The sequence below is a fragment of the Amblyomma mixtum genome, chromosome 7, assembly GCF_055824585.1.
Source record: "Amblyomma mixtum isolate Tamu chromosome 7, ASM5582458v1, whole genome shotgun sequence".
NCBI classification, from domain to species: domain Eukaryota; kingdom Metazoa; phylum Arthropoda; class Arachnida; order Ixodida; family Ixodidae; genus Amblyomma; species Amblyomma mixtum.
In genome coordinates, this window is record NC_143018.1 from 134774574 (window position 1) to 134787849 (window position 13276).

Sequence of the window (13276 nt, forward strand, 5' to 3'; positions counted from 1 at the left end):
ACAGGGTAGGCAAAGTCTCTGCAAGATGCGTCTTGTTCACATAGCAAATACATCGCACCTTGGAGCTCACCAGAGAACAAGCTTGGCGTCACCGAGTCACAGGAAAGCTTCTCTTGGCTCTCTTCCATGCGGTATACTGGCAATACTGATTTCCACTTGTGGTAGGACTTCCAAGGGAAGCAGAAAAGTAGAGGCAATGCAGTCATGCATTTTCGTGTAAGAGTAGGATGGGATGCGACCCATGGACGCGACTACAGTGACTGTAACGCGACGGAGCATAGGAGGTGATGACGATGACGATGCGTCGGTTAACTATCGTCGCAATGCTAAGTTATATAAATTTATTTATAGCTCTTTATTATCTTAAAAACTAACACAATAACAACAATCTTCAGATAATTAGGCCCATAAAATACCATTTAGAGTAATGAACGCGCACCATAAAGTAAACTAATACAGAAACGAAACCAAAACTTTAGAGCGCGGAGCCCGCGTTTTTTCTCGCCATTTAAACTGAACCTATGCGCTGTTGCCGCTATGGAGCATGTATCGGAACCTGGGCAATCTACATCTTCACCGGATGATATCTCAGTCACCGGTGCGCTAGAGTGCGTTAAAGATCACGGGTCATCCACTGCTGATGTGGAGGTACTTCGCTGCAACTTGCCCGATGGAAAATCCGCAGAAATGTGGGTGCGGCAATACAGCGCAAACACGAACACCTCCTGGATTTGCGAGAAGATTCAAACCAAGTGCACAAGGTGAGCAAATTTCATGACATAGAACGCATTGCGCTCCATAGAGAGAAAGTCTGCGACCTCGTAACATATAATTAGAGGGGTCCACCGTACAAAAACTACCTATGTCTTTATCGCACATTTTGATCTTAGCAGTCCCGTTTTTCAATGTACCATCGCCCATGCAGTTCATGATGAGCATGCATTAAAAAATAAGAGGGGGGGGGAGAATGAGTTGATCCAAAATCTATCGGGGATTTAATAAATTATTGCCTTGGTCAAATTCTTCAGAATGTGTTTTAAACGAATTCCATAACCGATTTTTACATCATATACCGTATGCTTAATCAAGCGGATGTCAATTGTTCCCCCAGCATCACTGCTCCAATGACAAGTTGTAGGCTTCGCCACTATACACACAAGTGGCTGGTGTTGGTGCAGCAAGCGTCTGTGCATAGTCCGAGCATTATTGGCTTCATCAAATTCTTCCATTTTTAAACGAACATGCGCGATTTTTACATGGTATATCCAACACATCTGGCCATAGATATCGCGTGCTGCAGTTATGTTGCATTGTATTGTACTTTGTATGGACCCGACACTAGCCCTTGGCTATGGGCCCAAAATCTTAGTGCATATCCTATTGTTGTAAAGTTATTGTTCCAAAAAAAAAAATCTTCACTCTAGCACCAATTCCGCAACAGCTTCGATGACAAGCAGTAGGCTTTGCAGGACTTTGGGTACACTTGTTACTTCTGTAACTCCAACACCGCCACTGAAGGCTTGCTTTCTAGACAGTCGCCAGCTGTCCATGCATGCCATAGCGTTGTGCACCGCTTGTTTTAAACATTTCGAGGCAAAATATCAATATGTGATGAGTGATGTAATGATGAGAAACTTTGCGGACTGATTTCAAAGAATTTGGCTTGCTTGCTTTGTAAAATATAAGGAAAGTCCTGTTATAGCCATGAACAAACTTCTTCAAGCCAGCTTATTCATAAAAATGACTCGAAGTATAATCTATTCAACACATCAGCTATACACCTGTGCACTGCTAGAATGTGCAATATCATTTTTTTTTATTCTTGCAGGATGATCTTCCACAAAGTGTGGAAATGTCAACATAATCCACGTGACAAAGCATCAAGCCGCAGCACTTCATGCCCAGCGAAGCTGGATATTAAAGTTAAAAAAGTGAACCGCCACACAAAAAGAAATGATCCATTCTTGTGCCGAGAAACACCTCTACAGGCTGTTGTAAAGATATCACATCACAATCATAGCCTGCAATCAGCTGACTCTCTTAGACTTCTTCGACCAAGCGAGGAAACCAGGGCTGTTTTTGAAAGCTATTTCGATGAAGGAATGGGAGCAGCTGAAGTTATAAGCCACCACGAGAGAATCCTTGCTGGAAAACCCAATGGGCCCACCTTACAGGCAAACTCAATGGTGAACCCACCACCCAGGAGTGTGTATAGGTGGCATCAGGAATTTCGGAGCAGGAAATATGGCCCACAGGGCAACCCATCTATAAAGCTGCAAGAAAACAAGCCCAAGTACTCAGCCCAGGGTAAGCAGCATTACTTGACGAGCTCGAGCATCGTTCTGTGAAATTTTCAAGCTTGTTTCGGCTACCAGTCTTAATAAGTACACACCATCACATATCAAAACTGTAACCTTTGAACAGTTCTGGACAGTATCACTAAGTGTTGGACTTTTGCTTTTATTTTTGAAAGATTTGGTGCACTTTTTTTTGTGTGTGTATTCTAGACCATCACGTTCATTTTTGGGAGGTTGGTGAGAAAGTATTATTTTGTGTGCAAACATATCAGGTTTATTATCAGCAAAATACATGAGGACACTGTTTGGCTTCAGACATGATCTGGGCTTTATCACTTTTCTTTTTAAACCCAACAGCTCATGTAACGGTATTTATAATAGTTATAATGGTTAAAGGGCACTGAAATGGCCGAGAGAGAGCCTTAGTTCGCAAGCTGAGCTAACGTTTTGGCAAGGTGTCTTGCCTGAGCGAAGACAAGTCCTCTTGTCGAAATGGAACTGAGGCTTCCCCTCAACCTTTGTTCAGTGGCCTTACATACTGTGCAGCCATCTTCTTTCTCTCATTCTACCATGGATCCTTATAATGGTTAAAATATTTCAAGGAAACAAAATAACCAATGCAAGACACGATAATGGAAGTACCATATGTAAACAAGGCACTAACAGATGCAGTGTCAAACAACTCTAAGCAATATGCAAGTGCAGGTTTTGGAGTCACTGCTGTTGGTAACATTACACCATGCACAACAATCAATCTGTGACTATTTTCAATAACTTTTACAGCTCCTTGATCTCACTGCTGATAAAAGGTGCTGGATAAGATTTAAGTAAAGACTCTGTGAAGCGCTGCCAAAAGTCAGGAAAAAGTTATGCGGAGACTCAAGTCATGTATCATACCAGAGCGGTCATTTTCATGAGTGAAGAACAACCTCTTTTAGACTGCATGAAAACAACTTTGTCATTCACTTTGTTGCTTATGTTTGCTGTGGTAGACAGCAGTGAAAGACTACTCCGCTGTCAAGACATTGCAACAGAATAAATGATATTACGTTAAGCGTATACAGCTCGGTAGGTCAGAAAGGCATCGCTGTAACCCAGAATTGAGAAAAATGGTGTGGGCTAAAATATACACCATTTCATATCTAAACTGCAATGGAACTGTCTTTTGAGCTGCACTCAAGGCATTGTCATATCACTTCACTTCCCATTTAGCATCCCTAGCTCTGCTAGTCAACTTTGAGGCTAGTTTGCAATAGGGATCCTAACTGATGACATATGTACCTCCAATGGTACGCAGTTCATTGTAAGATACTGCAGCTTCCCCCCAAAACCAAACCAACTTTTTCCAAACACTTTGCCAAACTTTGTGCCAGTCTCGTGATGCCGAAAATTTGTGGAATGGAAAAGCGCTGCTAAAGGCATTATCACATTGCTCTTAAAACAATGCTTACACCATCCTCCTATTTTTTTGTTTCTGAAATGTCAAACTGCTTTGATAATGCCCTATGCGGAGACATCTAAAAAAATATGTTGGAACAACAGTACGTTATCAAAAGCAACATTATGTTGGCTTCTCTCATTAAGTGAAAAGAACATTTACAGCAATACAAACAATGTTCTTGACAGAGCTGCATTACACTCTGTGGAAACACCTGCATGAGGACGAGTGTTGAGTTAAAATTAGTGACAAGGTCTTGCTCAAACATAACTTGTGAAAATTTGTGTGTTTAAAGCATAGATTTTGTTCTGCCCTACTGTTGTAGTTCACAGCCTGTAGTAGATATACATAAAAATGTTATGAATCTTGCTTATTGGGCGTAAGGAGAAAAGGAAAAATTGACGTATGCTAAACAAGCCTCTTTTTATGCCATTTTTTTCCTGCCTGTTCAATGGTATGCTTGTTTGCTTTGCAGGAGTGGACGTCACCTTCACAAGTGTCACAGATGACAGCTGGGCAGTACTTGTAGTGACACCCATCATGCGTCGAGCCCAACAGCTGGAGTCAGCTCAAGATATTATATTTGTAGACTCCACATCGTCATGTGATGAAACCAGGAGCACCATAACGGTGCTGTTGACAGCAACAAAAGCTGGAGCTATACCAATAGCAGTTCTGATACACAGCTCGCAAACAACGCTGGGGTACGAGCAGGCCTTCCAGCTGTTGAAGCACCAATATCCAACATGCTTTGGAACCAGCCCGGTATGTTGCTTTATTGAATTATAAGCAAATGCAAATAAGGTTCATTTTTTGAAAAATTTTGTACTGGGTGATTGACACTGGTCAGTGCCTTGGGGCAGTCACAGCAACAGTGACTAGCAGCATAACAAAGCTACTGCTAGTGTGAATGGCTTAGCAATGCTACTTCAGTGAGCCTTGCTTTGCTTTCTTAAACTTCCCACAACTCATTTTAAATATTAGTGTCAATCGTGCTTGACCCCCTAGTGAAGGCATCACACTGCCAACAAAGATCCAGATAATTTGTGCTATGGTTTTTTCCTGTTGTAATGTATGGATGCGAGAGTTGGATTGTGAAGAAGGCTGACCGCTGAAGAATTGACGCTTTTGAATTGTGGTGCTGGTGGATACTCGTGAGAGTTGCTTGGACTGCCAGAAGACAAATCAGTCGAGTGACCCTAACTGCTCACTGGAAGGTCAAATTCTAAAGTTAAAGCTGATGTGAAGAGAGGCAGTCGCTGGAGAAAACTTTGATACTGGGAAAGATTGAGGAACACAGGAGAAGGGGGTAGGCAGCAAAAGTGATGGTTAGATGGCATCCTCGAGGCATTGCAGATGAATCTAAGCGATATTCGAAAGATAGTGGGAGCCCAGAAAGCTCGGCGTGATTTGGTTTATAGGGTCACGAAAAGTCGGATATGACTCAACTGTTAATCATGCTGTGTTGTGAAGACCTTCAGTTTCTTTTCTGAACATTCCTCATTAAGTGCAGATAACTTTATTATTATCAGGAACTTTGATAGTGGTGATGGAATGGTACAGTATCATGTATAGAAACATATACACCTGCAGAAGTTGGGTTTGTAAAACCCATTGCAAAAGGTGGGCAGTGTTTTGTAGTAATCTTCAGGTATACTTGCTTATAAAAATTTAAAAAGAATTGAAACATGTCAGGAGAACAGCTACCAACTTTTTTGGAAAGCAAGATTAGGATAAGGGCCAGTACACAAAACAAACAAACAGCTGCAAGTCCAAGTTTGCATTTTTTTTAGTTCAAAGCTAAACTATGCACTTTCTTGACTGCTTTCTCTCTTGCAAAGTAAGTTTCCACCACAGAAGTTCAATAAGGAAACATAGTGCAAAGAAAAACATGCTTCCAGCTATTCCACCAACTTGTTCTTGCTTTACTCCTAGGAATTGCTGCAAATTATTGCTGAATCAGGGCTTCTTGATTCTACACGAATGCTTAGCTTACTTTTCAGCATGTGCATAATTAGCTGCATATACATCCTTTCGCTATCCTTCCACGAGCACAGAATGCTTCCTTTTTCTTTGGAGTAGAGTACACCTTCTCCACTGCCTGATTTTACAGGTCACATAGGTAAGAAACGAACATTTTGTGCAGTGGGATATGTTCTTGAATATATAAGGCCTATCCTTGATAAAAAATGTGACCATTCTGACAAGACAATGTTTGCAATGGGGTCTACCCAGGTATATGTTTACCAACCTCCGCAAAATCTGAGTTAATTGGCAACAGTACTCACTGCCTTTGTATACACGTCTAAAGTATCAAAGTGCTGGTTAGCTTTGGTGTTAATGTCTACAAAATTTCTATATGCCACACTGCAATGTTGTAAGCTTGAGTTATTGGTGCCTGTTCTATTTACCAACCTGTCATCCAGAGGCACATGTACATGCCAAAAGTAGGCATACATTTTTTTTTCCAATTCTCTTGCAATAGTATGGCCAGCATATCTATTTGACAGCCCCATCCTGTGAAAATCTGGTCAGTGTTGTGAGCGAAAAATCATGGGCATGCTTCTGGGAGGTGGGTAGATGGCAGGTGACATGGCCTGCCATCGATTGGTTTGCAGGTAGTGTAATGTCACATGACCACAACATGGTAAAACTGGCAGGAGCTGCAAACTCAGATGGAAGGGTAAAATGGGAATTCAACCCGGAAGCCTTGGCTCCCAAATCAGACAAGCTGCTCTAGGCAGGCAGGTTCGTATGGCATGGTTAAATCAGGGCATCACATCACGTGGTCTTTCATGAAATGTGACAGCTCACAACTGCATGCTAAAGAGCATGTGCAAAATAACAAAAGCAGGAATTAAAGGATTAGCAAATAACTGCATGTACATGAACGAGGAGCCACAGACGGGAGCCATTAACACTGTATGGAGATATGGAGTTTGACTGTCCCTCAAATTCTTCATGAAAAAAACAGGGAAGCAAGTTAACCATTATGGACATGATGTTGTAATGCAGTGTTGCATCTGAGTGCATCAGCATGTTGGTTCATGCTTTTGGTGGATTTTGGTTCTCTTTACAGGCTCCAGCTTTGTTCATGACGGACAATTCCAGGCCGGAAAAAGATGCGTTGCACGCAACATGGCCCAGCGCAAGGCAGCTACTCTGCCATTTCCACGTGTTGCAGGCCGAGTGGCGTTGGCTGACCTCTGCGCAAAACCATGTGCCAAAAGATGAGCGGCGTCACTTCATGAGGGCTTTCCAGCAGGTAACGCAAAAGCTTTCATTTGCTTTTTTTTTCATTTTCAAAAGCTTTCATTTTCAAAATGTTTGATTTATTTACGGTTTCAGACCAACTATTCTTCATGAATGCAAGTTACCTATAGTTGGATACAGCTCAAGAATGCAATGAAAAATGCCCTTCAAAGGAGGCCCTCTGCCGAATGGCATAGAGTGTGGGTGCTTACGTAGCTTGAAATCACAGGTGAATAGCAGATGGGCCCATCAAATGGGATTAACAGTGATGTAACAATAATCGATCATTGCCATTAAGGACTTCCTTTGAGGGGTGTTTGCCACTGTGTTCTTGAGCTGTATCCGACTACAGTTTGTCACAAAGCCCATTGTGGCTTAGGCGGTGCAGACTGGGCACTATTATTTTCCTTTTTTCTTGCCCACACAAATTTGTGCAGTTTGTTACATGTGGTGCCATCAATCAGATTTTTAAGAAAATTTTTTCTTCACAGTTTAAATTGATGTAGCCCTCAGAAACCTTTTATGAATATTTAAGTATTAAGTGTGTTCATATGACAGGAAATTGCTTGTCTGATCAGTCTAGCCCTGTTTGGGGTAAATACCTTTTATTCACAAGTGAGTTCATCATAAATTTACTAAACCGAGTGGAGTTTGATCCTACCTGTAACCAAACAATATCGTCAAACGCTTTTGCCAACTTGTTTTTTTGCAGGACTAAAATAAGAATTCCATTTTGTTCGCAACAGCTTCTTTTTATACTGTTAATTATTTGCACCGGCATTTTTGTTTGTTTCTCTTGCATTTGCCACTTTAAGTGTGTATTGCTGCATACTCTTTGATACTTGTCTATTTTGGAACTTTGATGTATGACTGGCTGTCATCTTGCTTTTTGCTGACTAGTAAGCGGTCGGGACCTCGTCAAGCTCTCCGAGCTTTTAGTCCCGTGCTCCTCCTTCTCAAAGGAAATAAAGGTGATTGATTGATTGATATACTTTTTGTGTTCCGGTTTCAGATTCTGTATGCAAAAACAGCAGAGCAGCTCCAGAAAGCAAAGGAAGAACTCCGCTGTTTGAAGCATGAAGCTTTTGTGAAGAGGGTGAATACCTTTCTGAACAATGAGCAAGAATGGGTGCTCCTTCACCGTGCAGGCACAATGACTAGGGGGCACAATACGAACAACTATTCCGAGGCGTCCATCCGCATTCTGAAAGATGTTGTTCTCTGCCGCACAAAAGCCTACAATGCAGTAGCCCTAGTCGACTTCACCATCACAACATGGGAGAGCTACTTGGAGGCACGGCTGCTAAGGCATGCTCACAATCGAGATGCCTCTCACCATGTTGCATTTCAGCACCTGCTGCAGAAGCTGCCAAGCGATTTTGCCCAGTCAATAGTGCAGCTAGATGGCACTTTGTATAGTGTGCCTTGCTCTTCTGGCACAGGCTCCTACGAAGTGGACGCCGACATTGGCACCTGCAGCTGCTGGATAGGCAGCCAAGGTGCTTTTTGCAAGCACCAGGCTGCTGTGCAGAAAGCCTTCGGTGGCTTCTTCCCAAACAGCCCAGAGCTGACCCCTGAAGATCGCCGACAGCTGGGACACTTGGCGTTGGGAGACCGCTGCCCGCAGCTAGAGTTTTTCCTACCAATGATGTCAGCAGGCTGTGTGGATGCGACTCCAGAAGCTTCCACGTCCACATGCAGCGATGAGGCAATGGAAGATGTGTGCCAGCTGCCGAAATCTCCACCAGGGCCACTTCCAGAGCTGAATGAGAAGCCTCAGGTACAGTTCAGTATTAATCCTCTCAACTACTGCAATGAGCAATTGTAGCAGCATATCAATTTTTTTAGCTTTATGACCATCAGAATGTCATCATCGTGAGAATAATATGGCCGAGTTCATTTCCTGGCTACAAAGAATATTCTAAAAGAAAAAAAGGGGATGTGAACAGGTTCTATTATATACTGTAGATTATATAGATAGTAGATAAAGCCGGAATTGGTGCTCATTTCTTACAAGGCTGCAGTGGACAGGAAGGCAAAGCCTGTAGAAACATGCCTGTCTCCCCCACTCAGAACAAAGGACACAACATAACCGTTTTGTATGCCAACAGGAGGGCTGTGTGTCGTCCCATTTCTTCTACTTCGTCTCATGCATCACGTTGCTTTAGTAGCTCAGTATACCTGCGAAAGGAGTGAAATAGGACAGCTTTGGTTTTATTAAGGCCAAGTTTTAAACTATTGCCTTGAGTCCATGAATTTGTTTTGTACAATGTGTCATTAGCTTGATTAGTTAAATCCTCACAGTTGTTATTTTAAAACAATAAACTAGTGTCATCTGCGTACATTACATAATGGGCATTTTTATCGAGATGAACTATCTTATTTACATATATTTAAATAAATAAACAGAGTGGGGGGGCACTTAAGCTCTGCCTTTAAGGCTATGATGCAATAGCGTAGCGCTAACAGCTCTTCTCTGTGGCTTCTCTTGCAGGTTGTTTAATTAATAATTCCTTCACATATGCATCTGATATCTCGCACATATTCATTAGCATACAGTCATAAGTTACCAAATTATGTAAAAACTACCCGCATAGATACGTGTAAACCACTGCTTTGACCAAGCCACATGGATGTGCCTCTGTGGCCTAGGAGTAGCATGCCTTACTCTTCGCCGAGGGGTCCTGGAGCTCTCAATTGCCACCTCACCTCCCAGTCTTGAATGACAAGTCCTAGTTGGCAGCTTCTGCCATGCTGTGTTGTGACTTCATACAGCCCAGAAATCGATGAGTGCATGACCATGTCACCTAACTACCACTTGTAGGAGAGTTATGCTTCTGATTTTTCGCTCTTAAGGCTGGCAATGGTAGGTTTTTCTGCAGAACAGGGCTTTTAAAACTATCACGTTAAAAAATAATGCACTAAACTGAGGGTAGCACAATGGTTGGACTAACAACTAGAAGGGTGCCAGTCACTAGCACAGCCATGAATGTGCCAAAGTCAGGTTGAGAAATAAACACAAAAATTATCCAAAATTCGATTTCTTATCTGTCATTGTTATAGAGGGTGTACCCACACAAGAATATGTGTGCTTCTTTATCAGGAAGATCTGAAGGATTTTTTGTGCTTTATGTGTTTCCCCATGGTCTAAAATGCAACCCTTATCAAAATTCTGTGAAAAGTGGCATTACAACCTAGGCGAAATGCCTGTCCAGCTTGATCTTTCCAAGTGGAATGATAAGAGAAACAGTGCTGCTAAAAATGATGATGCCCAAAGTGAGAAAAAAAGAAAACATGCGACCAATAAAAGAAAGAACATTCAGGTCATTCCTATACTTTGTCTCACTAGATGTTTGCAGCACTGTGAAAGGCAGCGGTTCCCTGGACCAATCAGGATCATGCACACTATAATAGGCAATGGTGGTCCTCTTGGCCCAGGCCACAATAATAGGCACGTATGGTCCTGAAAGGGTCAGGGTATTGCTGCTTTTCACAGTGCTGCAAACATCTTGTGAGATGAAGTGTAATTTGCATAATATGGTGCACAGCACAAAAACTATACCCATCAGCTTTCTGTTTTGTACAGAACTATGTACACAGCATATCAAAATTTTATGCCTGATTCACTGAATCAGCATACCTGTAGAGGTATTCTCACCATATCATAACTATTTTCATTAAATATCAATTGCAGGACAAGGAGGCCAAGTACTGCGCCCTAGAAAAGGAGCTGCGACGTGTACACAAACTGGCTGAGGACAGTGATGTGTATGCTGCTCTGCTGGATGCAGTCACAGCCCAGCTCAAAAACGTGAACACAAGCAGTGCTGCACATGCTCTACTGCTGAAGCTGAAGGTCTCTTCAGCAGTAGACAGGAGGCGTGGCAGAGTAATCAAAGTGCAACCAACAAGCCTGGCAAGACGCCGCCCTGGCTTACCAAGAGGCTCAAGACGTGTTCCACCTGGGCGTCCAGCAACAGCATCCAGCAGGAAGACAAAACGTGGGCACAAATTAAGCCGTAGCATTGAACAAAATGTTCCAGGCGCCAAAAGCCACTAGGGCTTTTTTCATGGCTCACAGTTCACTCCACAGTCGGGACTAACTGCACATGTCTTTAAAGGGACAGTGAGGAGAGCTCGATTAATATTTTTTTTATAGCAAAATCCGATAGTTCGGCATTTCATGGCTTTGTTGCCACTAGGCCGGCAGCGAAAGATGCATTTATTTGTAAGAAATTTGGATTCGAAGTTGAAAAAGTTTTTCCCGCCATTCTGATTCAAACTTGGGATTCTCTTATGTCGACACAGGACTAAGTGACGTGAAACATGACGTGCACATGATGTAACGCAGACTCCGTGATTTCTGGCGGCCAGCAGTGCGGCCTAGCAGCAGCCGAAAAGAAAGCTACCGCAAGCCGCACGTTGAAGGCATCTATTGGCTATTGCGGCCGTCTCTACCATCGCTTCGTTTACGTTAGCACAGGCGTTACGATGGATCCCGTTCTCGAAATCGTCGACGAAGTTCTCGCAAATAAACACCTTTAGCATACCGTGTACCTTGTTACCGTTAGCGGAATACCGGGAGCCCGCCTACCGCCGGTGAGCAGGCGCTGATTGGTCCCGATGCTGCAGGCGCGCGCATAGCTTCCGGGTACGTGGCGCCATCTGGCGATGTCAAGGAGATTTGCGCATGCATTGGCTGCGCCTCAGTAATTCGTGGCTTCTCGTGTCGTAGTGTTGCTGGAACCATTGGTTCTAGCAGCACTGTTTTGTCCTATGACATCATCACGCTTGTACTTGCGAGTTTGGCCTGTGGCAGCGATATCTGTATTTTGGTTCTTGCTCTTTTCTACGTTACAAGAGTGTTGTTGTCAGTATGAGTGGCGTTTTTGTAATCAGGAGCGGGTATTCTGTCGATACAAGTCAACTTCAATTTCTCCTCAGTGTCCCTTTAAGGATGTTTGTGCTCTTTTTGACACCAGTGCCCAACTATTCATTCTCAGTTCCTCGGTTCATCACCGCTTCAAGAAAGTAGTGACACCAGCTGCCTCGTCCACAGTGCGCACCGGCAATGGCAGTCTTGCTTCTGAAGAGCCCACTCTGCCCTTACTGGCTGCTCTACTGGCCTTCTTCGCTTGGACCTTCCCTCTGCTCTGAACATCTCACCAGCTCAACTCACCTACTCTCAGTGAAATTTTCCCGCTTCCCTCCTGAAGCTGCCGTTTACATTCCTATGTGCCCTTTTCTGCCCATGTGAGATGGCGACTACCTGACACGTCCCATAGCATGACACCACTGGACACTGTCCCTTCTATCTGCTCTTTGGTCGACACCCAATACTGTCTTTCAACACCTCACCACCAGCTGCTGACACTGCCGCCAGTACTCCAGCTCTCTAGTTCTGCTCTGGCTCTCCTCCCATTGAGGAGCTTGGACTCTCACAAAGTCACGGACACAGTGACTAAAATGGTCCATTGTGCCTATAACACCGCTACCAACCACCATAGAGACCACACTTCATGTCATGTCGATTTAGGCTGTCGTGAGGCAGAAGCTTGTGGATCTGCCTTCTGCATGCCCGTCACACTCACTCATCTCAGTCATCTCCCCTTTTGGCTGCTGTCCCATACAACTGCTGCACTCTGGAAAACTAGATGAGGTAGCCCCCAAAGGCGATGCTGCCTCAACGCCCTGACCTAGAAACCTTCTACCCACTCACAGACTGACCTTATTAGATATTGCTGTCAACGGTGTTTCTCTGTACACACTTAATGACACTGATGCAGACATATCTGTGATGAGTGCTGCCCTTCACCATTGTCTGCACAAAGTTCTCACGCCTGCAACATCCTGTGTGCATGTCGCAGATGGCAGCATGCCTACTGTAGAGCGGCTATGTATATACCGCTTCGGTCCACATAGCTAGCCACAGTATTCCAGAACAGTTCCCATTTTGAAGACCTGTGCCCATGACCTCATACTAAGTTTGGATTTTTTGGCCATCCACTCCGCCCTCTGGTATCTCAACAACATGACTGTGTTTTCCCCTACCTTTTCTTCTCACATCGTTGACCTTTGGTCCTCTCTCTTTTTAATCAGGCTGGTTTCCAGCTCAACGCGTCTAAGTGCCGTGTCACATGACGTCACGTTACAATCTCAGGACGTTTAGTCAATGCTAATGATGTTCATCCTGACCCAACCAAGCTTCAAGCTGCGAAGAAGTTCCCGCTGCCCCATTCCTGTAACAACGTGCCCAGCTTCCTGATGCTCACACTTTTGTCGATTTGTG

General features: G+C 43.7%; 1 protein-coding gene across 1 annotated transcript; it reads left to right on the plus strand.

Annotated features, from left to right (window-relative positions):
* Window positions 1-537: 537 nt before the first annotated feature.
* Window positions 538-8855, plus strand: LOC149337649 (uncharacterized). The gene is made up of 5 exons (XM_089554479.1): window positions 538-761; window positions 1829-2307; window positions 4211-4500; window positions 6815-7000; window positions 8000-8855. The coding sequence occupies exons 1-5, from the start codon at window positions 538-540 to the stop codon at window positions 8813-8815; spliced, it is 1995 nt and encodes a 664-aa protein (XP_089410605.1). The 3' UTR covers window positions 8816-8855.
* Window positions 8856-13276: the final 4421 nt, after the last annotated feature.

Coding starts and splice junctions, on each gene's coding strand:
- LOC149337649 (XM_089554479.1), top strand. CDS start 538: ATGGAGCATGTATCGGAACCTGGGCAATCTACATCTTCACCGGATGAT. Junction 762..1,828: donor ATTCAAACCAAGTGCACAAG/GTGAGCAAATTT, acceptor TTATTCTTGCAG/GATGATCTTCCACAAAGTGT. Junction 4,501..6,814: donor CATGCTTTGGAACCAGCCCG/GTATGTTGCTTT, acceptor TTCTCTTTACAG/GCTCCAGCTTTGTTCATGAC.